The sequence below is a fragment of the Centroberyx gerrardi genome, chromosome 1, assembly GCF_048128805.1.
Source record: "Centroberyx gerrardi isolate f3 chromosome 1, fCenGer3.hap1.cur.20231027, whole genome shotgun sequence".
NCBI classification, from domain to species: Eukaryota; Metazoa; Chordata; class Actinopteri; order Beryciformes; family Berycidae; genus Centroberyx; species Centroberyx gerrardi.
The window spans coordinates 1,822,658-1,846,515 of NC_135997.1; the positions used below are offsets into that span (position 1 = coordinate 1,822,658).

The window sequence follows — 23,858 nt, forward strand, 5'->3', positions numbered from 1 at the left end:
TATTGAGTGATTGTGTTCGACACACACAGACAGACACATACAGTAAATACAACGGAAATTCATCATCTGGCCTTTTCTTCAGGTCACTCAAAAGAAAGAAAACAGTAATTGTCATGATGTAAATATCCAAATAAGATCCATTCCTAAACTACATCACCTACTAGAACTGATCCTAGAACAGGCCCAGGAGTAAACCTGGGTCTCAGAAACAAAATTACCCTCCAAATGTACTAAAAACCCTAAAGAAAGCAGCGGGTATTTATATATGTTATATATATTTATCACAGAATAGGATCAGAACATCAGCTAGTCCTGAGTTTGAAAAGTGGCATAGTGTGCAAAAACTTAAGTTACACAGGGTTCAGCACATATTTGGAGGAGTGCAACATTGTGTAATTCATCCTTAGGTAATACATAAACAATAACATGGTTGGGTTTACAGACAAGTTAATCCTGGGGAGGAGCAGAGGGGTTCAGTGGTTCAGCCTCATGACGGCTGCTGCAGCTCCTGGAAGAAGCCGTCGAGGTGACATGTGGTAAACTCAAAATCTTAAAGTCAAAATGTACTGCAACCATCTCTAAGAGAAAAGTTTTTGGAATACATTGTTGCCCGGGAATGCAGGATCGGCTGTATATCATCCTGTCTTTTTCTTCACCTCAGTGTCATGCAGCTATTTTACGGAGGGCAGCTGACAGCCAATTATCCGCTCAGGAGGGAGGTCAACACACTGGAGCTTGTCCGTGGAACTGGAGGAGACGGAGCAAAACCAGACTGCGATGGCGGACGTGAGGATGCCTTCAGTTATTGACCTGTAAAATGTGACCAGGATTGGTTGTGAGACATTGTGCTTCAGCTGTCACAGGGAGAACCTCCTTGAATTGGGCTTTCTTGGTTTAGCAGATGTTCTCATCCCATTTGAGGGTGATGGTAGACAGGTGCAACTCATCTGAGCTGAGCTAAGGATCTCCAGGGCAAGTCAATTCTCATCTTCGCTGTTTTGTGTGTGTTCAGGTTACTGGCAGCACAGCGCGATGCGAGGCAGGCCACCTCGCTCCGGTTCATAGACTCAGCATTGTTGGTGATGAGGCCCATCAGGGAGGTTTTATCCAGAAGTTCAAGCAGTTTGATGGACAGGTCACAGAAGGTACAGTCACTGAGTGTAGAGGCGGAAAGAGAGCACATATCGATGTGTGACACCTGTGGTCACAGCAGGTCAGATACACAGGGTCCTGACCCTTCTATCTGTTAGGAAGTCCGGTGTCCACCCACAGTTTGAAGAGGCAATTGTCAGACAAGCGGAAAAAAATCATCGCAGGTCCCATCCATGTCCTGCACCCTGAGTACAAGCTCCTTCCCTCTGGCAGACCGCTTAGAGTCTCCCCATGTAAACTAAACAGGTACAAGCGCTCCTTTGTCCCCCTGTCCATCAAAGCTCTGAACAACAGGTCAGGAGGAAAGATCAGGAACCAGTGGCGGGAGTGTAGTTAGTGGTGGGGGGGGGGAATGTAATAGTGCTTTGTGTTGATAGCAAGAGCACTAGGCTTCAAAATATTATTCATAATATTCCTCTCTTACCTTTCTTTGCTGTCCCAAATAACGAAAGGCAAATTTTGACTAATTTACAGATGTACAAACCTAGGCAAATAGGGTCTTCCTGATTCAGTAGCCATTGCTATCTTGCTATCGTGTCCAAACAGGTAAGCACTCACTGACCAATATACAGAATTGGCGCATTAAGTGGACTATAACTCACTGAACAAACCAGCAACTAACCCATACACTAGCAGCTGAACCGCTGAACGAATTGAACAAATGAGTCACTCACATTTGTACCATGCACTATTCTTATTCTAGTATTTTTTATTACCTTCCCTGTAGTTTGTTCTGCTACTATGCTGTACATTGCTGCTGTGACACCCAAATTTCCCTGAGGGGATCAATAAAGTGCATCTTATCTTATCTTATCTTATAGACGAAAAGGTTGTACTGCCTACACATCTGAACAATTAGTTCAGTCTTATACAACAAGTGAACAGTTCAGTCCAAACGAAAGAGCCACTAACCCTGACTGAACTGCTGAACGGACTGAATGAATCATCGGTATTGTACTTGCACCAAGAAGTAGTGCTCGGTTTGGAACTGTGACGAACACGTGAAAATGGCTTCTCCAATTCATGTTCTGGCGGCTTTTCGTGATGGAAGAACATAATCTTCATACTATTCCCTATCCACAACCTGTAATCTGTGTTTCAGAGTTTGTGCTCATTTGATGAAATTCTTTGAGCCTGTGTTGATGTTCCACATGAGCCTCTATCAGGACCTGCAGATTTCCTGATGTCTTTGCTGCCAGAAAGGTTTTTGTACTTTCTCCTTTGTGGTGAGGAGGCGGGGCAGAGGGGCAGGTGCTGCTCTCTGGAGTCTGAAAACTGTTGGACAGGTGGAGGAGAGGTGGGGGAGAGCTGGCTGTTGCAGAGGGTGTTGGTGGGGATCCTGTCATTCAAAATAATGATAAAAGGACTAGAGATTTCGGGGAAGTATGGGGGAAGGGTTTGCCTCACATGGACTCTTTGTGTTGCTGGTGAGTCATTTCCCTTCCCGTGGGCCTACTACTTGATGTTCCTCCAGTCCACAGGTTCTTTAGTATATACCATATATTAGATTTATTGGACTTCACAGTGATTTAATTCATTGAGCAGGCAAAAGAGACAGTAATAGACGGTGACTCTAGGCGTCAAAGCTATCATCAGCATCTGAAGGCCTCCCTTTGGCTGTCTTCAGTCTGTATGCTGGTCAGAAGTGCCCAGGGTGGCCCGTCAAATTGAGCTCCATCCAACTCCACTTTCAAAATTGCAGTGTTTTCTTCTTACATGTGGCGCAGTTCACCAGTTAGTGTCAGTTTTTGCCTAGGGGGGTTATACACGGCAGCAAGGATGATTGAGGGAAAAACTCCCCCTGTGAGTAGAACAGCTTGCAGACTAAAGACAGTAACTCTGGGCAAGAAGAGCATAATTCTGTATTGCAGAAAGCCCAAGTGAGCAGGTAGTCTTGCCATGGGACAGTGGTAGATAACTAGGTTTCACAGAAGACTTGCGGTACAGGAGAAGTCAATGTTAGTCCTAGTCAGTAGTTGTAATTCATCCATTTTCTTGGTCAGAAAGCAAATACTGGAGAGGCATAATCCAACAAGTGCAATGTAGAAACTTGTATCCTCCAGAGGTGAAGGGCCCGGCTCGTTCACCCCTTCTCCGCAGGAGAGCTCAGGAATTCAGGATAGAAGCCCGCAGGTTTAGCGTCCCTAACATTTAGAAGCAAATCCCATCTGATGGTAAAACAAAGTTCAAACAACCGACAAAGAGCACCAATCCACCGTAGCAGCCAGGCAGAGCATCAACCAGTTACAGATTTTTTATTTTGAGCACTGGCCAAACTTTTTGGCTCACCCGCTTAGGGCTGATAAACCATAAAAAATAACTGCCAAGAATAATTTTTAGTGGCCAAAATAACTAATATACTTTTTTCATATAGGTCACTCTACCTGTTTTCCCAATGCTATTCCACGTGTAGAATCAGATGTTGTGTGCTAAAACTTGCTCACTCGCATATACAATGGATTAAGTTTGTAATTCATAAAGAAGTGCAACAGCATTTAAATTACAAGAGAGTGCTGTAATTTGATTCTATATATAACCGAGGCATTCAAATGTCTCTGAAAGTAACTGGCCAGTGTTGATTTATCCACCAAAGACTGATTTTACTGGCATTTGGTGCTTGGCAGGTCACAATTTTGGACTTTGAGTGAGAGTTGTTCATGCTCACATATTGAATGGACTGTCCATAATCCTAAAAATAAAAAAACGTAATTCTGCGAAATCGGAAAATATTTACCTGTCTTTCCCCATTTCCTATTACCACGCCTACTGACCACAACTCCCAAACCTTTGTCAGAAAGTCTGTCTCTCCCTCATCCATCCATTTCAACCCCAGCGCACATCGACATCCACTCAGCATGTTTCCATGAAAGAGACGGACCTGTAAGCACTTAGTGATGAACTAAAGCTACGAGGGGGAAACAGACCTGTAGCATGTGACAAAGGGCAGGCATATGAACAGAGCAGCTGGAGGAGCTGGCTGTGCATCTTTGGTGTTGGAGTGCTTAGGTGAGAAGAGCGGCGGAGATGGGGCTTTGAGTTAGTTCATCACAGAGCTTCCACCACTTGCTGACAACGGGAGCGTTGCCGGGACCGAGGAAACTGCTGGCTAGGCAGAAAAAAAGGCTCCTTTTGTTCTATTCAGCCTAGTGGAGCAGTAATAAACCTCCCCTCCCATTCCCCGATGCCGGACAGAAAAAAAAAGGCTTCTGCTTTTGCGGCGGGTACCAAGAAATGCCTGCATTCAAACGAGTTTTCCCTTTGAGACGAGGCAAGTGGAGGGAGAGAGGGAGGGGAGAGCGGGATATTATCATGTGGGAGGTGGGAGGCAAGAGAGGGTGGTCCGATTGTGCCGAGAAAGAGACGGAGAAGCAAAAGAAGGGACAGAGGAATGTATGATTGGATTTGGCTGAGTGGTAAAGCTAGCTGTCTGTTAGCCGGCTGAATGGACCGGCTGTGTTATAATGGGGAAGAATGGGCATAGGCTGAGGGCTCTAATAGGGCCTACAGAGAGGATTCAGAGCTTCAGTACAAATCCAGAGCCACAATGGAGCACAGGTCCGCATCAAGCAAGACAACGCTCTGTCTGTCTCTCTAAATTTAATTACACTCACAGTGTGGCTGTCTAACTCACACATCCATACATCTCAAATCACTTGGTACAGTATGGCTTGGCTGGTTTTGCAGTAAAGTAGACAAACAGGCAGAACCACAACATCTCCTTCATGGTACTCAATATTATTACATATACCCAAAGTGATTCTTCAAATTTATTACTTAAAGGTCCCATATTCTACATTTTCCAGTGTTTTATTTTCCATCTTGAGGTCCATTCAAAGCTGTGTGTGTGGTGTCATGAACCAAAAACACTCTCGATCCATTTTTCCACGTTCATTTTCCAGCATCTCTCTGAGCCTTACCAAGAACAGGCTGTTTCTGTCGCCGTGTCTTTAAGCCTCATTAATATTAACGACCCCTCTGTTTTGATTGGCTAACCATTTCAAGAGTGAAACGTGAGACGCCGCGGCCCGGCGGCTACAGGTAGGGAAAACTCTCCGGTAATAAACAATGACAACCGCTCAACCGCTTTGAAAAAAACACTTTGTTAGTCTATTATTTCTTACAAAAATGATAATGAGCGAACCTTTGTGACGCCACAAAGTTACGGAAGTCCAAACGGCTCGTTTAGAGGCTCGCTTTTCTAATATGGATTGTGTGGATTTAGTTTTGATACTTTCACCATGTTTAGATAGACCATCCAACTCCTTTATCATCACAGAGGCAAGGGGAATCCTGTTTTCCACGAATTGGGACCTTTAATTTATCGCTTAATCGATTAATCTATTATTAAAATTATAATCGATTCATTTTCTGTCGATCGACTAATTGATTAATCAACTAATCGTTTCAGCACTAGTTAGCATGTCATAGTATTCAAACTGTACAGGTTGTACCAAAATGTTTGGTGCACAGCTGCATGGATAATTTAAAAAAAGGAAGCATCCCTGCTGTTTTTGAATGGTACAAATGTCACAGGTTGGCTCAGGAGTCAGCACATCAAAATTGGTCAATTATGGGATGCTGCAGGACTGTCGGGTGTATTTGAGCATTGTTGAGTGGCCCTTTAATGCAACATTTGCTTTGTCCAAGCACTCCTCAGAGCTAAATATGCTGCATGGTGCGTGTCATTCTGCTTTGGAGCCTAAAGGAGGAGATTACAGTCAGTTGGCTCCATTTAGCCTCGCTGTTGTTTGGCCAGCCTGCTGTGCAACAATTATGCCTGCAGGTAATGACACAGAGAGAGAGGGACGGTGAGAGAGGGAGAGGGAGAGAGAGAGAGAGAGAGAGAGAGAGAGAGGATAATAGAGAGGATGGAGACTGAAATGGCAATTCTCAGGGTCACCTTACGAGCACAGCAGGGGCTAAATGTGTCTGCACTCTCATACATTCTTGTTCAGGAGTGGAACATCATATGGGTGCGCGCACACACAGACACACACACACACACACACACACACACACACGCACACACACACTCTCCAGTCAGTTCAGAGCCTTCACCTACCCCACTGTGTACTATTTAGCCTTTGTGTTGAGACTCAGCATACACAGATGCACACCTTCTGCTGCTCACTTTGCCTGCGTACCGTACAGAACTGAAGGCTTTTACCTTCAGAAGGAAAATCAATGTTCTCTGCCCTTTAAAAACAATTCATTTGTATAGTTTCTCAGGGGGGCGGTGTGAGCTCGCTGCTGCCACTCACTGATGTCCCGCAGCCATCGCATTCTGCAAATAATGTCCAATTCATTTTAACTAATTCAATGGGAACCTCTGAAACAGAGTATCCAAAAAGACTAGCAATGTTCAAAGTATTACTCAGAGAAAAAAGGCAAAAAAAAAAGGCTTCTGTGTACCACTGTACTCTGGCAGTGCGTAGGCTTGTGCCGATATGAAATAGTGCGATTATCTTGGCCAAAATGATCTCGATATACGATGTTATCTCGATATTTATTCATAAGCTGAAATCTTTAAAAGTGTAATATGCTTTTTTAAACATGTTTTAATGTAAGACTGGAGAATATATGTAAAATATTGATGTAAAATATTTGACTTTTTTCTGACGATAATGATAGTCTTAAACAACACAAAAAACATCAACTAAAATAAATGAAGTCAAATGCGTCTCAAATCAAGTGTTGCTGCCAGCATCCACTTTAACTCTTTAAAATAACAACAGACGAGAGCCCCGGTTATCGCGGCGGTTGCGGTAATAAAAATTTTGGGCGGTGTCATAATTGTTATTGGTTTTTACCGCGATATATATAGTGATAACGGTTATTCTCCCATCCCTAGCAGTGTGTGACAGCTCAGCTACGATGCTGCATGTTCCAGTTATCAGAATAAGTGCAGCAGCCACAGTCAGAGATGTTATACATCCGTTTATGCAACATTCTGAGATTAAATTTAACATTCATAAAATGCTTGGTTTATCAATACTTCCCCCTCTTCTGTCTGTCTCGCTCCATCGACATTACCAGTCAGTCAATCTCACTGATACGATATATGGCAGATTTGCTTTTTGCCCAGAGCATATAGGAAGAAATCCTGCACTCTGCCAGCCTACGACTCCCCTGCCAGCGCCCACGCATAGGCAGAGCAATCTCAAATTGATCTTTACTTCAACTCATCAAAATTCATCGACAAATATCTCAGGTATGAATAAGATGAGAATTCATCTCTGGGTTCAATTTCAACAAGAACGTTCAGTCAGTCCATGGTGTTGGAAGTAGAGAATTGTGCAGAAAGGGATCTGAAAAGGTCAAAATGAAGAGGATTAAAGATGTATTACCTGTGCTCCGACTCGTGGATGGAGAATATGACTCCTGACGTGGACGACTTCTGCTGGATGGAGGCCAGGAAGGTAAATTCGCTTTTACTCCTAAACAGCTGTACCACCTTTTCTGTGATGTGTGCCGGGGCGTGAACCGCTCTCCCGACATCTGAAGAAATAAAAGAAAATGGAAAGCAATCATGAGTTTGTGTAAAGCGTGTTCACAGGCGATGTGCTGTCAGCCTCCTCGGCTACCACTCATCAAAAGGTGGGGAAACACATCAAGATAACTAATGACATGGTGAAAGACAAACTAACTCCTTTAAAACCTTTCAGAATGCACCTCATCACCTCATGCTGGCAGTTGTCAATTTATGGTGGCAATTTATGTTTGAATAAATCTGCTGTCGCCAACAGGCTTCAAACAGCAGACTAATGCATGTAAATCAAGGCTCAAACAACACTGTGCAAGTGTGTTTGTTTTTGTGTGTGTATGTTCATGTATTTTCTGTCATTTTATGTTATTACATTACATTATTACATTATTTATGAGGAGCAAATGTCCTCACAAGGATAAACAGATGAGGAAAATCCTCCAAAGGGCGGATTTTGCCGGTCTTGGGTTTAGGGTTAAGATTAGAAGAAGTATTAGGTTTAGGTTTCAAGTTAAGTTGCACTACACATAGAAAAACAAAGGTGCAAACGGGAACTGAAAATGGTTCTTTGGAGTGACGCCATAGAAGAACCATTTCTGGTTCCACAGAGAACCTTTAAAGAACCATTTCTGCTCTCCTTTGCTTAGACACCTGCGTTGAGTTTTTGTTTATCTGCCCTTGTATCGCTTAATTTGCAATTGCACAACATATGAAGGGGTTTGGTTATTTTCCACATTTATGCCATCACCCACCATCCAATAAGTAAGAATTAAGGTTCTTGAAAGGTTCTTCGTGGAACCAGAAATTGTTCTTCTATGGCATCTCTCGGTTTCAGTCCGCACCTTTATTTTTCTGTGTGATAGGCAGCTTTGCACGCTGGCGGCTCCAAATGGCAGCAAGATGCACCTGTTTGAGTTTTGAAGACTTCAATACCCAGGAATCGTTGAACATGATGTCAGTAAACTGCACACAGCACAGTCTGTGATGCTTTATACCAAAAAAGATCTAATGTTGGAGAGTTCAGCTTTCTCTGCTCGCTGGAAGATCGTTTTGTATTTTGCTCTTAAATCTATGAAATGCAACTTTTTGACATTAAAATAATAAATAAATACAATATATCATACCTTAACAGTCTGGGTCTGTGTGTGACCCTGTGTGTTCATGTACATAAATTCCCCCCATTTGACAGGATTTTCAGTGATGTTTGGGATGGTTTGGGGCGTTGTGTGTGGGCGTGGCCAGTGGTGAGCTGGGCTGTGGCTATCAAGGGCAGGAAAGTCACAGCAACAACAACAATGGCAGAAAGTAGGCAGAAACGCAAGAACAGCGAAGCTAAAAACAAAGACAAAGGCCGTTCAGAAACACGGGTGAATATCAGCGTTGTGTATTTATTATCGCCGACTCCCTGCGTTGGCTGTCTTCTTCTTCCACACCTGTTGTGGCTTCATGATGCCGGGTGCCTCAGCCTCAGACTAGATGACAGCTTATCGAGAAGAGAGACAAGTGTCGGGCCGGGAACTTGACCAACTGAGGGGGAGGAGGGCAGGACTGACAATATATCCTGTCTCAAGACAAAAAGTTTCATATTGTAGCTTTAAGTTTCGATTTGTCACTTCATGTGGGCAGAGAAAATTTCCTACCAGTGTCCAATACCATAACTTAATTTGGACAAATAGGTTGAATCTATAGTCTTAATTAGGAGGGATGGGGTGCTGTTCTCTATTGTGGCCCAACTTAATGGTCCCATATTCTCCACTTTCCAGTGTTTTATTTTGTGTCTTGAGGTCCATTCAAAGCTGTGTGTGTGGTGTCATGAACCAAAAACACTCTCAATCCATTTCTCCATGTTCATTTTCCAGCATCTCTCTGAGCCTTACCAAGAACAGGCTGTTTCTGTTGCTGTGTCTTTAAGGCTCATTAATATTAACGACCCTCTGTTCCGATTGGCTAACCGTTTCAAGAGTGAAACGTGAGACGCCGCGGCCCGGCGGCTACAGGTAGGGAAAACTCTCCGGTAATAAACAATGACGACCGCTCAACCGCTTTGAAAAAAACACTTTGTTAGTCTATTATTTCTTACAAAAATGATAATGAGCGAACCTTTGTGACGCCACAAAGTTACGGAAGTCCAAACGGCTCGTTTAGAGGCTCGCTTTTCTAATATGGATTGTGTGGATTTAGTTGGCGACCGTGCGTTTTGATACTTTCACCATGTTTAGATAGACCATCCAACTCCTTTATCATCACAGAGGCAAGGGGAGTCCTGCTTTACACCATATGGGACCTTTAAATTGCACTTCACTTGCACTTTATGTACCGTTTCATGGTCTACTTAATGCTTTCCCATCATCGTTTCTGTTTATTTGTATTTGTTTGCTTGTGTGTATTTTCTTGCCCTATATGTCATGAGCTCTGAGTGTTTCTGTTCCGAGAGACGGACGACGAAAAGACGCCGCTGAGTCGCTTCTGCTGTAGACTGGGTGTTCGGGAGTGAGTGTGGTCAACAGAGGTCCTCGCAGGTATACAAACATTTATGAGTATGTGTGTGAGTGTGTGTGGGTGTGTGCGTATCGCCCTGGGCAGCACGCATGTGTCTGTGCCACCGGAGCAGAGGACAGATATGAGTGAGCAAGGCCTCTGGTTGCACAGCTGCAGATGACAGACAGTCCGGGTGGAGAGCGGCCCGTGGCTCTGCCTCTGTCTCGGCGCAGGGCTTTTAAATCTCCCCAGGGTGACGGCGGCCCGCCTGCCCTCACACTCCGCCTCCCCGCTGTCACAGCCCAGCCAGCCCAGCCAGCGCAGCACCGCTTCCCCGGCCCTCCGGCTCTCTACACGCCGAGTCCGTTATTAGATCAAGCCCTCCAAACCTGCAGAAGCACGACCCGCCTGTTTACGACGGGAAGAGAGGAGTGTGGAGCACGCTGCTTCTAGATTCTGTTACCTTTTCTCAAGACTACGTTTCTTACTCTTATTTAACCAGACAGGCGAGTTAAAAGGCACTACATGCAGCATTTTAACATCAATAAATCATTTCCACATTAATTCTGAGACACTGGTATAATTACCATAAACAAACAAGAGCACCACTGAAAAGAATGGCAGCCTTTACAATGCATTTCACTTTATGTGCATTTGCTCAAACTTGGAAAGTCTAGCATATCAAAATGAAGCAAGAGCAACCGCAGCAACCCGTCTGGACTGATGCTCATATTCAGGTATTTCTTCATGTTCTTAACTGGTATGAACGCCACAGAAGGTTAATTACAGCAAAGAACACGTCCAGTATATAATATGCTTAGCTAAACTTACAGGCACTGCACTGCAAAAAACATCCATCTGAATGAGTCATTTAGTCTCATATTCAGCCTTCAAATCTTATTTTTCTTAAATCAAGAGAAAAATTCTGCCAGTGAGGAGAGATAACTCCACTTGTTCCCAATGCAGCTTCACTTGTTTCAGGAATTTTCTAGAAATGAGTGTCAGTATGTTGAAACAGAGATAAGGCAGATCACTGCACTGCTGTCAAGAAAATGACTCTTGATTCTACTAAATTCTTGAAACAAGTTGATTTGCACTGGAAACAAGTTAAATTATCAAACCCCACTGGCAGATTCTTTCACTTATTTTAAGAAAATTCAGATTTTACAACTCAGTAATACACTAAATAACTTGTTAAGATGGAGTTTTTTTGCAGTGTGGAATCGGATTTGTTATGGCTGTCCAAAACTCTGTCCAATAAACAAGCTACTTGTGAGTCATGTGACTTTGGCTTGCAAGCCCTGGTTCGTTTGTAATCAGGCAGTGTGAACCCAAACGAACCAAATACAAAAATGCAAAAAAGTGAAGTACAACTATGGTTCGGACCAAAGAAAAGGAACTGTAGGTGTGATGGCACCCTAACAATCCACTAATGGATCATCGGGGTGACGGTCCCTCTCAGTGGAACCCGGGACAAACCACAGCGACACGCCCACCTGCCTCCGTGGTGCGGTGGAGGCAGGCTTGTAGACATAAACAAAGCCATTTACAGTGACAGGCGGGAGCAGGTAGAGCGGGAGGGTTGGGCTCCTGGCAGGCAGGATGAAGCTCAGTGTAGCGGGCAGCGGCCGGCTGTCGCCTCCCCCTCTCTATTTTACAGCTCATCACTTTAATCAGGAGCCTGGCGGGCCCGCCCCGGCTCTGCTAAGTCTTACAGATGGCCTCTTTAACTGGCAGCGAGGAACAGGAGCTCAGCCGCGGTCCGGAGAGACTTCGCTCACCAAAGACACAGCCAGCGCTGTCTCTGTGGACATCTGTCTGGCCCGATATGGAAACCAGCAGAACACAACAGCCATGTCACCGTGTCACAGCCAGATAAGCACATTACTGTACTGCGCTCAAGTTCCTGTCAAGGGCAGAAAGTAGAACAGGCCGAGTTCTCTGGAAGGCCAGTGTCCAGCCGGTCAGCAGCTGCCAGTAATGTAGAATAGCCTTCACCTATTACTGCTACAGGTGTGTGTGTTAGTGTGTGTGTGTGTGCGTGTGTGTGTGTGTGTGCACCAGGGTAAGAAATAGTTTTTTTCCACTTGCTCACTTTTGATTTTTAGGGCTGTTTTGGTCCTTTTCGGGGGCAATTTTATGAAATAACACATTTGCATTGCATGTTGGCAAATAAACACGCCATTTGTATCACTAAGATTTATTTTATTACATATCATACTATCCCCTCACATAAATAGAGTAACAATCAGAGACAATTTTTACTTCAGGCCGTTGTTTTCTGATCAAAAACTGCTCCAATTTTTGTCTCCCAGAATGCATTGGAAGAGTCTTAAAAATGTTTTTTATGTTTTTTTTTAATTCAGAATGTCTTAGATCTATCTGTATCTTATTTTTTACACCATGCTTTGCACTTCAAGTCCGCCCTTAGATGAAAGAACAGGGTTAGTATGCTATCTGCTTTATTAAACACAGTTGGGCTTCATCAATTAATCAATGTCCTTTTTCTTATCCTGCCAATTTAAAGTTTCACAACTTTTAGTAGCTATGTTCAATCAGAAATAGTTTGTTTCTTTATTTAGTTTTTAAATTATAAATTCGATTCCAGGTACCCTGAAGAATCGGTTCCCACGCATCACCTACGGTGGCCCCCGGGGGACAGTTGTTGCATTCAAGCATGAATATTGCATATGTATAACTCAACGAAAAACATGTGAACAGGGTGAATGCAAAAAAGGGCACTCCTATTTATCAGTGGCATTTTCTGCCCCCTCATATTTAATTTCACATGTATTTTATGAACTTTTGAGTTAATGTCTGACATTAACGAGCACAAACGAGTATTATCAACTACTTTAACAGGCTGCCAACTAAAAACATCTTTATCTGTGGATCTTAAGCCAAAGATACTGCTATGGGTTTGAGTACATCTATGAGTTCATGCATGCACACACACACACACACACACACACACACACAGTCTCTTTCTACCCTCAGGAGTCAGATCAAAGAGTGTCTGTCTGTTGGACAGTCACATGCTTACAGTCCCTGCAGTAACACACTCGTCCCCCGGCAGCTTCTCAGAGGCTGCTGGCCACTGGAAATGGCATGGAACAACATTAAAGATATATTAGAGAAGAAGAAGAAGAAAGAGCAGAAGAACACATCAGAGCTTCTTGGCATCGGCTGTGGGCAATTAACTAAACCCACAAAGTGTCTGGCAGCACATGGGAGACAATCCTTTTTACTGTAAACACAGAAGAGATATGAAACATAAAACTTATGAAACTGCAACACCTGCCCAGCACCATCAGGGTGGAGGAATCATGGGTAATATCAGGGAGGATAACAAATCTACTTTTTTTCTTTCTTTTTTTTCCCTTGATCTGATTTTTGGGGTCATTTTGGTCCTTTTTACTGAACTAGGTTGATCTGACAATATTATTGAACAGTAATATAATACATTTGCATTGCATATTGGCAAATAAACTCAATTTATACCACTAAGATTTGTGTTAGCTTTTTCTCCACTGCTGGAAACGAGCAGCAGGCATTTCCCCTCTCTGTCCACAACCAGTCCATCTTCCACTCCTCCATTGTTGAGTTTTTATTATTTGTTGCTGCAGTGGTTTGTGTGTGTCGACATTTTATTCTGCTGCTGCCAACATTTTCTCCTGCTTCAGGCTGCAAGCTCGGTTGTTTTCTGATCAGAAACTGCTCCATTCGGGGCGTCCTGGTGGCTCAGTTGGCTAAGGAGCGCACCTCGTAACTGTGACTTTGAATCCAGCCCCGGACCTTTGTCACATGTCCCCCTCCTCCCTGTCTCTCTTCACTGTAACCTATCCAATTAAGGCAAAAATGCCCCCAAAAAATGCTGTAGTCCAGAATTATCATCCAGAACACATTGGAAGAAAAATCGGCCAGTCATCGGCTTCTACGAATCACCTATGGTGGCCTGCAGGGGACAGCAGTTTAGTCTAGTTTATTTATATACCGTATATTTATCATAAGCAAATCTCAAAGGGCTTTACATACCATACTACATCATATAGATCATATATACACATCATATACATCCTTCATATACATCATATGCCACCCATGCAAACTCGGGGAGAACATGCAAATTCCACAGAGGAGATTCAAACCCACGACCTTCTTGTTGTGAGGCGACAGTACGAACCACCGAACCACCGTGCTGCCGGCTGCATTCACGCCCAAATATTTGACAACTCAACGAAAAAATGTGAACTGTGTGTTTTAATTTCACCGGCATTTTATAACTTTCGTGCGCCTCCCCCCCCCACCCCCGAGCCCCCGGTAATTTCTGAGCCTGTCATCGTTACATCCACACATCCATCCAGCCATCCGTACATCCATACATCGAGCCGGCCGGCCAGTCATCCATCCAGCACACAGCAGAGCCGGAGTCCCAGAGGAGCTACCCTGCTTTCTGCTGCTCAAGGCGGCCTGCAGTGGAGAGGAAAAAGCAGCAACCCTGGACTGCAGAACGAGGGCCGGGCTGGAGCTGAAGATAGAGAAAAGGACTGAGGCATGACTGGAGATGGAGAGAGTCCTCAGAAAACAAACCCACTCATGCACACACACACACACACACACACACACACACACAAAGCTCTCTCAAGGATGCGAGGTAATGCTTAAAACTAACTCTCAGATTCTGCGTCGACTGAAACCACTGATGGCGCTTCACCTTGACTACAGCTGAGGCAGAGACGGTGCAAATGCGCCGTACAGTACGACCGGTTTTCTATCAAAAAGACACACAAAAGAGAAACGAAATAGGAAATGCGGGAGCGAGAAACAGCCAGCGAGAGACAGAAAGCGCCAAATAAATTACTGAATGAGGTCAGTTGACAAGAGGGTTGTAGCTACAGCAAAGTGGCAAAGAGCGTCGAATAAAGTTCTGAAAATGGCAAAAGCCACAGAAAGTGAGCATTGTTAGTGCAGTAAACACAGAAGGAAGAGCTTGATGTGTGTGGAGGGGAGTCTGAAGTGCGTGTCAGGCAGCCGGCGCTCTCAGCAAGCCTCTCCCAAGTCGGCTCGGCTCGCATTTGAAGAACTCCTCAGCCGCTGCAAAATTCATGAGTCTGAATTGATAAAACATTGATGACTCTGTTCAAGATTTCCTTCTTCTCTCCTTTCACGAGAAAATAACTTGACTGACTAAACGCTAAGATGCCCGTAACTTGTATCCGGTGGGCGTCGGTATAAACCGCTTAATGAGACGCCGACGCCGAAGAGTCACAGCGGGCCACAGATGCGATCCGGAGCGTGCGAGCTCACCTCGTGCCGCCTCCCCTCTGAGTTGACGGCGCTCTGTCATGAGTCATCAGATTGAGTGCAGTGAATTATTCTCTGATCATTACAGTAAGTAGGGCCACAGCCCAGAGAGGAGAGACTGGCTTTCTCACATGGAAATAAAGCTCATCCATCTCTGGGAGATTCATCATCAGTCACTTAAGGAACAATGCGGCTCGCGCCTAATGGAAAGTCCTGGGGAATGTTAGATATTGGTTAGAGTAATGAACTCGCCTCTTGATTTCCCTCATGTGCAGCAACATTTGCATGTTATATCTCCAACGCGCACACACACATACATACACACACTCAAACACACACATGTAACAGACATACACACACAACAGAACCCACATCACACACAAGCACACACTATAAGAGCAGCAGTGAGGCTGTGGATCTGAGGCTGCTGTTGAACTGTATGCAGTGTTGAAGCGTGCGTGTGTGTGTGTGTATGTGTGTGTGTGTGTGTGTGTGTGTGCATGTGTGCATTATGTGGAAGGAGATCAGTGCCAGCAGAGACTGTATTTGAACTGAATACATTTGAATTTGTCATGCTCATATTGAAATGTTGAATTCTAAATGAATTCAAAAAATGTAATTTGTAAGGCACAATTTGAAATTGAATGCAATGGCTTGAAATTCAATGTGATTATTACTGAATGTAACTGTGTAAAGTATCATTTCAAATCAGACTGAGACACATCCAGGGATGCAGGAAAAGCAAACGAGCAAAGATTCAATCCAACAGTGTCTGAAAGTAAAGAAACGAGACGAGAACAAAAACTGGGCTCGTGAAATCTCGAGTTAAAACTTTGCTTGTGAAGTTAAATTTAGGAAATTGAATTTGAAAGTATAGTAAAAAGTTACATTCAAGAATAAACAAATTGAATTTCAACTGCATTCAATTTCAAATGTAATGCCTTCCAAATACAATTCATTTATTCAAAAATGTCACTTCTTGAACTCAACACTTTATATATGAACATGACAAATTTAAATGCATGCATTCAAATACAGTCTCTCCTGGCACTAATCTCTTTCCATAGTGTGTGTGTGTGTGTGTGTGTGTGTGTGTGTGTGTCTGTTTTGTTAACAACTCTCAAGGCTGAAATCCTCTCCATAATCTGCTCCACCCCCCACAGCTCTACACAGCCCCCCTCTGCTGTGGGCAGGTTTTAACACCACAGCTGGCACACACTGCTTCCAGTCACTCACACTGTACACATACAGTAGAAACATACACACACACACACACACACACACACACAAAGAACATAGACACACACACACACACACACACACAGGGGAAATAGCTGGAATTGAGATGTGAGCTAATTTAGTGGAGCTGATCTCTTTGAGGTGCTGTATCAGTATCCGTCAGGCTTCTGGTCGGCCCGCTGCTGGGACCTGGCCCTCTCTCCGGGGCCGAGCAGCTGTAGAGCTGGGCCCCTGCAGAGACCCAGCGGAGCTCCAGCAGAGCTCCAGCAGAGAGCCGGCATCCCAACGCAGCTCAGCACCGCTTAATTACCTCCTCACTCTCCTCGTCCCGCTCTGCCTGACAAACAGCCGATCGCCGGATCCAAGAGTGGGACGGCACCAGGCAGCCGGAGGGCCGGCCGGCCGGCTCCTATCCTGTCATCACCGCCACTTACACAGCTATTTATCTCAATTAGCCATGCTCTGCATACTTGAAAAATATGATGTCAGGATAAGGCTGGGGCAACAGGAACCGCTGATATTGTCCCACTCATATTTGTGATAAATCATCCCCTGAGAGCTCTCAACCACCGCGCCGTTAAATGTCGAATGAAACAACAAATCGGTAAATAACCTCATCATCGCGCAGTCGTGTTTATTGTAGGCTCCTTAATCATTCTCTCACAGCCACAACCTGACAGCCTCAGCCACATTGTTTACCTCTGCAAGAGCCTTGCTTTATTTTTCTATCTTTTAACAGGGAAAAAAAAAAAAAAGCTGGTGGAGTAAACAAGGAGCAGCGTGGGCAGCATGCTGAGCGGGGCTGCAGATAGCATCAGGAGGGGACGTTCAGGAGGAGACACACACACACTGATAACACAACCTGAGGTCACCCAAGGGCGCCATGCTCCTCTCCCAGAAATCACCTCTGTCACAGCTCAGCGGCGCCGCAGCAGACCCGACGATCATACGTGACAAGTTACACACACATACAACACAGATAGTTGACAAACAACTCCTCTGTACTTTGCCTGAAAACATTACAGCTGAACGAACAATACAGATGAAATATACAATAACGGAAGAGACAAAAAAACAGAAAGACAAGACAAACAACAGCAACCGTTCCCTCCCTCCCTTGTCTGAGCAAATGGAGCATCAATTCACAGAGAGACAAACCAGAGAGGAAGCGACTCATCAAGTACAGAGGAATGGAAATGCAAACTAGCTGCTGAGCGCTGAGCGATCTCTCTGTGTGTACTCTCAACACGTGTCGCCGACAGATTATTCACACGGGACTCCGTTTGGAGAGGAAGCTACCGAGTTTAGTGACTCCAACTGTGCCGGGGTTGATTATGAAGTCAAAAACAATGAATTATTAAAATAAATGGCACTCCAGATGTTTCCCCCTGTCTTCATGACAAATGCTATCGTCTCTGAAGCATGGAGACGCGAGCTGAGCATAACACGAGCTTGAAAAATCTCTGTGGTCTTTCGCCCTTCTTGTGTGTGTGTGTGTGTGTTAGTGTATACAATGCTGCCTCCATCCTCTAGAAGTGCTGTCACTGTGATGCATTAGCAGGCCTCAGTCATTTGGCATCGTAAAGCTAAAGCCTTAGCGTTAATAAAGCGCTGGCATGAGGCTGGCAGGCTCTACAGATACCCGGTTCCCTGTGTGAAGGATGCTTTAGCAGCAAACAACCTCAAGCTAAATTCATTTAGCAACAAGACTGAATAAGCCTTCACTGTTTTCATCAAAGCCTCCGCCACCCCACCGCCCCACCGCCCCTCCCCCCCTCCCAGAGTTCAGCCTCGCCTCAGAGACAAGCGCTGTGAGACATGAAAAGCTCGGAGCCGCTGCGAGTCGAGGAGAAGAGCAGCAGCATCTCTGCCTGTGTTTTTGTACGCTTCCCTCCTGTAACCCTGACTAAAACAAAATGACGGCTTGCCTTGTGATGCAGTCAGTGCTCCCATGCTTTTTTTTTTTTTTTTTTTTTTTTAAATCCACCATCCTTTGATCCTTCACTGGAGAATTTCTTGTTTGCACCTACAGTGTGTGAGGATTTACATACTGAGATGTGTGAACATGGAGGCGTGTAGCAGGTACAGTACGGCAGTGATTCTCAACCTTTTTCATATCATGGACCCCTAGTTTAGTCCACATTAGAGCCACGGACCCCCATTTGATGAGACAGATATCATGGACCCATAGTTTAGTCCACATTAGAGCCACGGACCCCCATTTGATGAGACAGATATCATGGACCCATAGTTTAGTCCACATTAGAGCCACGGACCCCCATTTGATGAGACAGATATCATGGACCCATAGTTTAGTCCACATTAGAGCCACGGACCCCCATTTGATGAGACAGATATCATGGACCCATAGTTTAGTCCACATTAGAGCCACGGACCCCCATTTGATGAGACAGATATCATGGACCCATAGTTTAGTCCACATTAGAGCCACGGACCCCCATTTGATGAGATACATATCATGGACCCCTAGTTTAGTCCACATTAGAGTCACGGACCCCCATTTGATGAGATACATATCATGGACCCCTAGTTTAGTCCACATTAGAGCCACAGACCCCCATTTGATGAGATTTTGTCTCGGACCCAAATCTGAGAATATTTTTTATTATCAGATATGATTTTGTGCAGAATTCCATGACTATCTGTATGGCAGGTAGAGAGATAACAGGGAAACTATTGTGTTAACTTCTGGTAAATAAAATAATGGGGACCCCCTGAAATCCCCTCAAGGATCCCTGGTGGTCCCCAGACCCCACGTTGAGAACCACTGCAGTACGGTATCCATGCTGTAACGAACACGCAAGCAACATGCAATCATTCTTTCAAACAGGAACAAGTAAACTATGTCGTCGCCCGTGAATGATGCGGGCACAGCGTGGGCCAATCAGCAAGGGCGTAGAATTGGGTAGGGACGGTAGGGACGTGTCCCTACCAATATCAAGCGACTCTGAAATGTCCCTAGCAATTATTTTGATTGACAATAAACGTTGTTTTGTCCGTCAGTGTCTAGTCAATTAACAGATCGCGTTCTCTACTATGAGTCCCGCTGCATTGGTGTAGTGCGTTGGTGTCCCGTGTCGGCATAGCAACGGATGCTGTAACGAAACTTTAGGCTGTTTTAGAATGTCATTGCATCACCCGAACCATTTTTGCAGCCTGGATAAAAATTGGTGTGACACCGCCTCCCTAACCCCCCCAAAAAATCGCTGATTGGCTTTGCCATTTCTTGCTAACGTATGAAATGCTATGGGCTGTGTACAAGAAGAGCCAAAGCTCCGCCTACCGGCGAGCATGCGAGTGAAGACTCCATCCTATTTTATATTAGTAACAGTTGTGTTTAGCCATTAAAGTTAGTTTATTTAAGCACCGCGTCGCGTGTGTCTGTGACGAGTGACGACCATAAGTAGCCTATATACTATCCATGTGTTTAGTATTTTCATAGACGTATTCATACTTGTTTTCGTTATTATTCCTGGTTAGTAGAAACTACCACAAGCAAGCTATTATGATGGATGATAGCTAACAACTTGCCTAGCCATATTACGGTGTCAGACTTGGTTGTTTATTCTTAGAGGTTGAATTACACTGTGTGTGTGTGTGTGTGTGTGTGTGTGTATGTTTGGAAATTTGGCTAATTTGGTGATTTGCTCAGGCAGGAAGGCAGCCACTTGCTCAGTCAGGATGGCAGCCAAAAAAAGAAAGGTGGACATTAGGAGCTTTTTTACAAAAAGTCAAAATGTAACTCGAGGAATATATTTTCTGAATTGTTAATTTGCAGAGTCAACAATAATAGTAATAATAATAATAATAATAATAATAATAATAATACTCAACTAAGCCATACATTTTCCCACTCTTCATATGGCATGCATCAATGTATTATTTTGTCAGGTGACAGAAGCAGTCCAGCCAGGTAGTAGCTCAGACAGAGGAGGAGAGGCAGGTGGAGGGGCAGGGTCACAGGTGAGGCCGAATAATGACTAGGTAATATATACATACATACATACATACATACAATACATATACATATATATATATATATATGAATATATATATAAATTAAGGCTCTAGATGACATGAAATGGCCTGCCATAAATGCAAAACGCCTCAGCTTCCAGTGGGGGTTACATCCCCTCCGGACCTCCCCCATTTGTGTCCCTACCAATGTCAAAATCAAACCTACGCCCTTGCCAATCAGTACCAAGATGCGTCATCATCCGTCCAGGCTTCATCAAAGTCGGACCGGCGGTGTCGCAGTTACGACCTTTCTTCCTAAAAGTGAAAACCCTCATGTGAATTCAAAGCACATGTGAATTTGCACGCATGTTGGTTTTCATATGTGAAAGTGACATTTTCACCTGTGAATTGTCTCTTTGCATGTGAAATAATTTGTTTTTCCATGTGTAACGGCAGGTAAAAACATTAAAAAAAATTCACGTGGAAAAAAATTTTTTTTGAAATGGCAGAACACAATGCCAAAATGCGTCATCCCTCCAAGTTTCATCAAAATCGGAGCAGCGGTGTCTGAGATGTGTTTGAGTTCTAAAGACCTTTAATTATCGCGCCCCCTTCAAGGCCAATCTGTGTCGTTTTGTTGGGAACAATGAAAGGAAAGAAGTGAGTTGTGCAATTTTTCATTTGAACAGTCTTAACCCCAGAGTTTCCTGCGATCCACATTGCAAAGTCTAATAACACTGCAGCTCTTCGCCCAGATCCAAAAGAACAAGCAGATTAACACATCACCTGGCCTAACCCATCAGTGTGTATAGACTGTAAATGGTACACAGCAGTGTGGCTTCAGCATTGGTTTCAGGATGTCACGTTGTTTATCGTTTGTCTTCCGGGTTTGATGCAACGCTCTTCAGCAGCCGACCTACAAGTCCCAGATGTCGGACCTTCCAACCAGCACTTGAACGCAAACTGAGTCCTCACAGGCAGAACGGTCACAATACTGAACCCTGATTGGCCGACAACAGCAGCAGATTAAGCTGCTGATTGGAGGCTTTCCAGTTCAAACACAGCAAACTGGCCCAACTGGAAGGATTTCATTGATTCTTTAGTGAGGGAGCCAGTCAGAAACAACGTTTACTGGAAACTGCCTGGAAAAAAGGAGGATTTTTGAAAATGCAACAACTTAAAATTTAACCACTCAAACAAAACCAAGTTTTAACAATGTCTTCATTAAAAGCTGTAATCATACAGTGTGTGTATATAAATAGAGGACAATTAGAATTCCTGTAATAGGGCTTCTTTAAAACCTGCTGGGTCATTTTAGTCTCAGTGTCATCACATCCTTTGTCGTCATCTGAGTTCATCTCCAGTCAAAACACAAACTTTGCTACCCAACTCTACTGCAACAACATGTTTACCAACCTTGTTAATATCAGATTCACACACTTGAGTGTTGCAATGCTGCAATATAGATAGCCAGCAGCCGTTTCTCCATGATGCCCAAAAATATCACATTGCTTTTAATGGGAAGGCATCATGGGTGGTTGCATCAATAAGTTACAACAGACAGATTCAGTCGTCTGTGATATCTCAGTGTGAGTGAAGGCTGCTGATATGACTCAGCAGAAAGGACAAGAGGGAGACAAAGAGAAGAATCACAGATAGTACTGTGCAGATACGTATCTCCATGGGAATGCAAAAAAAAAAAAACCCATCTGAATATGATTTGATATGAAATAATAGCTCCAGCTGACTGAATGCAAATCTCTTAGTCTAGCTACTGTTTGAATTTCATGACATACAATTTTAATCTAGTTATTGTAATGGAAATGGTTGTTGACTATTTTCCAGCATAATTTCCATCCAAAAATAACACTAATACTTGCCTACATTAATTAATAATCATTTAATTTTAGCAGTCTAATGATATTGTTTAGGAAACAAATTCCCAGTACTTAACATTTTATTTATTAGCCTAAAAAAGAACATTTCACTAAACACTAAAAGATGTGTCGTCGCTGTCCAGTGGAAACCTTGTATCTCCAGGAACTGAGAGGAACAGCTTTGTTTTCAGCTGGACCACCATGCATGTTCGAGTTTATCCACTGGGTCTTGAAAAGGGTTTCTTAAGACCAAGGTCGGTAAAACTGTCTCAACCCAGAGAGGAGCATGCACTCATTCAACTACAGTTAAAACATGAAAATCACGACACATGACAGCAGCAAGCTAATTGCACGACTTTGTCAGTGACACATTTTGCCTTCAGGCTGCCATGGCTGCAGTCTGTGGTGTGTTGAACTACCGACAAGATGGGTGCCATTGTTGTCTTGGTAACCAGCTTGTTGTGTTGACAGTTAATCAATGATATTCCATGACCACGTCAGGAGGTTGGACTCAACAACACACCTTTACTGCTCATTTCAGCTGTATTTTATGTTACTATCTATTGGCAAAATGTATCTGAAGAGTTCTATTCTGAAATGCTGTATATTCATTAAATGCAAAGGTAATCATTCAATGGACTATGTCAAAAATATAGAGAATCCAGAATGTACCATTTTGTCAACAAGGGACTTAAGTTACATTAAATATCCTTATTTGTTTTATTTGGGTTCTACTAATTATTGTCTATGTGCAACTCATTTCAAATGGTGGTTATCTCATTTTGAAGCTTCTCAGTTTCTGTGGTTGTGTCAATATCTCCAAATAGATATGGAAAACTTAGCATGTGACGGTACAACAGTACACAAGCAAATCCACATGGCTGGCTGGCCGCAGCGAAGCAGATTTGGCATGATGTCTACTGAAATATGGCAAACTTCCTGATAGAAATATGTTTTTTTTTTGTTGGTTAATTAATTTATTGGTTAATAAAGTTAAGGCTGCTGATATATCACGCATCTCTTGCCCAGAAAATGAATCCCGCAATATGTAAGCGGTCTAAAAATGTTATTAGTTGTAATTAGTCGTAACAGAACAAATTCCAGTCCCAATCTATGATAGGTTATAAAGCCACTGGAGTGAAAGTGAATGCAATTACAGTGTGATTGCGATACCATCAAAACAAAGACAATGCCTTTAGGCAGGACAAAGCAGGGCTAATTATATCAGGCTTCTGATGGAGATCGGATAAAGGTGCTGAAGGCTCGTTCCTGCGCCTTCCATGAACAGTCTGAGAGAGCGATAAATAGACAGAGTTTAATTGCTCTGCGCTGAGGTGACTGTGTTA

The 23,858-nt window shown here is 43.8% G+C and overlaps 1 protein-coding gene across 1 annotated transcript in view; it reads right to left on the reverse strand.

Annotated features, from left to right (window-relative positions):
- LOC139924351 (protein kinase C-binding protein NELL1-like) overlaps positions 1-23,858 on the reverse strand; it is a 234,798-nt gene that overhangs the window by 200,233 nt on the left and 10,707 nt on the right. Inside the window, exon 3 of the mRNA XM_078283149.1 lies at positions 7,500-7,650. Within this exon, the coding sequence (XP_078139275.1) occupies positions 7,500-7,650 (151 nt within the window). The remainder of the gene's footprint in view (positions 1-7,499; positions 7,651-23,858) is intronic.